This window comes from Lolium rigidum, chromosome 1 (assembly GCF_022539505.1).
Source record: "Lolium rigidum isolate FL_2022 chromosome 1, APGP_CSIRO_Lrig_0.1, whole genome shotgun sequence".
Taxonomy (NCBI): Eukaryota; Viridiplantae; Streptophyta; class Magnoliopsida; order Poales; family Poaceae; genus Lolium; species Lolium rigidum.
In genome coordinates this window covers 24,595,135-24,598,110 of record NC_061508.1, presented here as the reverse complement: position 1 = coordinate 24,598,110, position 2,976 = coordinate 24,595,135, and the positions used below count along the sequence as shown (strand labels likewise).

General features: G+C 49.9%; 1 protein-coding gene across 1 annotated transcript; it reads left to right on the top strand.

Annotated features, from left to right (window-relative positions):
* Positions 1 to 2,366: 2,366 nt before the first annotated feature.
* On the top strand, positions 2,367 to 2,660 carry LOC124705612 (transcription elongation factor 1 homolog). The gene has a single exon (XM_047237322.1). The coding sequence runs from the start codon at positions 2,367 to 2,369 to the stop codon at positions 2,658 to 2,660; it is 294 nt and encodes a 97-aa protein (XP_047093278.1).
* The last annotated feature ends 316 nt before the right edge of the window (positions 2,661 to 2,976 follow it).

Below are 2,976 nucleotides of genomic sequence, written 5' to 3'. Positions count from 1 at the left end.
GTCGGACCCGTAGGAAAGCTCGGAGGAGGAGGAAGAAGACATGGCGGCACAGAGGTTTTTTTGGTGCTAATGCGAGGAGGACGAAGGAGACGCAAACTGTTTAGAGCGGTTAAATAAAGGGGATATGAGAGGGATTCAATGCCACAGCAGTTTCCGAGGAGATGTTACCCAACAGGAAAATTTTGTGGCCGCGTGGAGAAGTGGAAGGGGCAAGGCATCATGATGAGGATTCTGCGGCACTTCTGCTCTGCCACGACATGACCCGACGAAAGAAGAGCATAATGATTTTGGAAATGTCATTTCCAAAACCAGGGGGGCATGTGTTATCACCAGAATTTGACCGAGTCAGAGGTGGGCCGCGATCAAGATGGACTCGAAGAATATATATATAGAAGAAATATGTGAATCGGCCTTTTATACCAAGTTGGGCTTAATTGCCTATGTATCTGTAATATATTAGATCGCATCTTAGTTTAGAAGTTAGAATCTTACCCGTGCACGGTTTGGTGCACGCCCACATTAGAAAGTCCGCTGGACTATAAATATGTATCTAGGGTTTATGGAATAAACAACAACCAACGTTCAACCACAAACAAATCTCGGCGCATCGCCAACTCCTTCGTCTCGAGGGTTTCTACCGGTAAGCATCATGCTGCCTAGATCGCATCTTGCGATCTAGGCAGCACAAGCCTGCCCACGTTGTTCATGCGTTGCTCGTACTGAAGCCTTTTTGATGGCGAGCAACGTAGTTATCTTAGACATGTTAGGGTTAGCATTGTTCTTCAAATTACATGCTATCGTAGTGCAACCCTTGCATGTCTAGCCGCCCTTACACCTATCTTAGGTGTAGGGGCGGCACCCCGCTTGATCATAGTTTAGTAGATCTGATCCGTTACGGTTGCTCCTTGTTTTATCAAGGATTAGTTTAACATCCGCAATAGTTAGGCCTTACAAAGGGTTGGAGGATCCAGCGGCGTGTAGGGTGGCGTTTGCTAGCCCTAGAAAGGATGTTCCGAGGATCAACCTCGTGTTGGTTTTTAGGCCCTGTCTAGGATCGGCTTACGATCACCGTGCGCGAGCGCGAGGCCCAATCGTGAGTAGGATGATCCGATTATGCGGTGAAAACCCTAAATCGTCGTAGATCTCATTAGCTTTACCTTGATCAAGCAGGACCACCATATATTCGGACACCCCGTCCGGATCATGGGTGGATCGGCTCTTTGAGCCGATTCACAGGATAACCTCGAGAGCCGATCGAGGCTCGTATTTAACGTTTACGTGTGTGCCCTGCAGGAAACCAAGCGAGGCATCATCCACACCTTCCTGACCAGGTATAGGTCAGGTGGCACGCCCTTGTGATAAACATCGGACGTGCGACCAGGAGGCTTTGCGGGCCGTCGCTCTGAGGGACTGGGGCCAGCCGCAGCCCTAGTTGTTCCCGGCTCTACCGTGTTGCCCGTCTCTGCCCGCCAGGGGGTTTCTGACGTCAACAGTTTCATCGACCATGTATTATTTGTTACTATATGTATGTATGGTATTGATTGTCAACAAGAGGTGATCATTTTTTATTTATATACAAAATGTATTTTAAGAGGCGACGTTCCCGTCGAAAGCGAGGCGCCTACGGTGATTTCGTCAATTTCAAGATCCAATCCGCCGGCTCAGTCTTCCGAAGATGCTCATAGGGGTAGGGTGTGCATGTGTGCGTTCATAGGGGTCAGTGTATGCGTCTTTATGTCAACGTCTACGTTTGTACTGCGTTTCTCAAAAGAAATGCATTTTAATTTTGTGTGCCTCCTTGCTGCAAACAACTGACAGGCTATGGGGATACAATCGGATTCAGTATTGCATTGCAAAGTTTCTATCGTGTTTAAAGTTCACAAATTGAGTCGTCAGTTGAACTGCTCTATCCACCCAAAAACAAGAAACGAAAAGGTGAACAGCTATATTAGACCGGCCTGGATAGAGAATTGAAGAGCTCTGAGCTCTCCTCAACCTTGTTTTTTCACTTAAAATTCGAACCGTGCCTTCCAAGCCTCGTCCTGCCCGATGGGCGAAATTACTCTGCCTGCGGCCTGCGCGTTGACACGTCGTACGCATGGACGAATCCGACTCGATCTCGGCGGTGGCAAGGCGGTTAATAATAGTTCGTACTGCAGGGTTTGGCCGAGGCGGTGTCGGAGACGGCCGGCCGGGATACAGCTAACGCGCACGCCAAATCCTTTATAAGCGCGCACCCAGTGCCTCCATTACGGCCAAACGAACACATCGATCTCTCTTCGATCGTCTTCGATAAGTCTTGCTGTTGCCAACCCGCGAACCTCAACTCTTCTTGCGACTGTGCGCGAGGGATCCCTGCTAGCTCGATGGCGAAGCGGAAGTCGGCGAACTCAAAGATGGCGTCGCGGAAGAAGCCGGCGGTGAAGCTGGACAAGATTTTCTGCTGCCCCTTCTGCAACCACGCCGGGAGCGTCGACTGCGAGATCGACCGCAAGGAATGGTTCGCAGTGGTCAAGTGCTTCGTGTGCCAGGAGAGCTACTCCACGAAGGCGCACGCCCTCACCGAGCCCATCGACGTCTACAGCGAGTGGATCGACGAGTGCGAGAAGGCCAACCAAGGCGTCGACGTCCGCCGCCGCCGCCGGGACTCCTACGCGTGAAGACGACGACGTACGTGTGAAGGATAGCCCGCGCACATCCGTGCCGTGGTAGCTTGCTTGAGATTTTAATGTACTCCGATCTGAAATTGTAGATCGATGAAACGAATACTAGTTGGAGTATGTTCTTTCTTGCTGCGGAATGTGTAACTGAAGTTTATTAGAGTTTTGTGCTATGCGCAGCTGCCCGATCGGCTGATTTTGTTCCAGTTCCTAAGTTTGTGGAGTTCAAAGTTTCTGTAACCATTACATTACTCTTTTCTATTTTAGCAAGGCACCGGATATCTGCCGCTCGGTTGATTCTGAAGGTGTATATGAT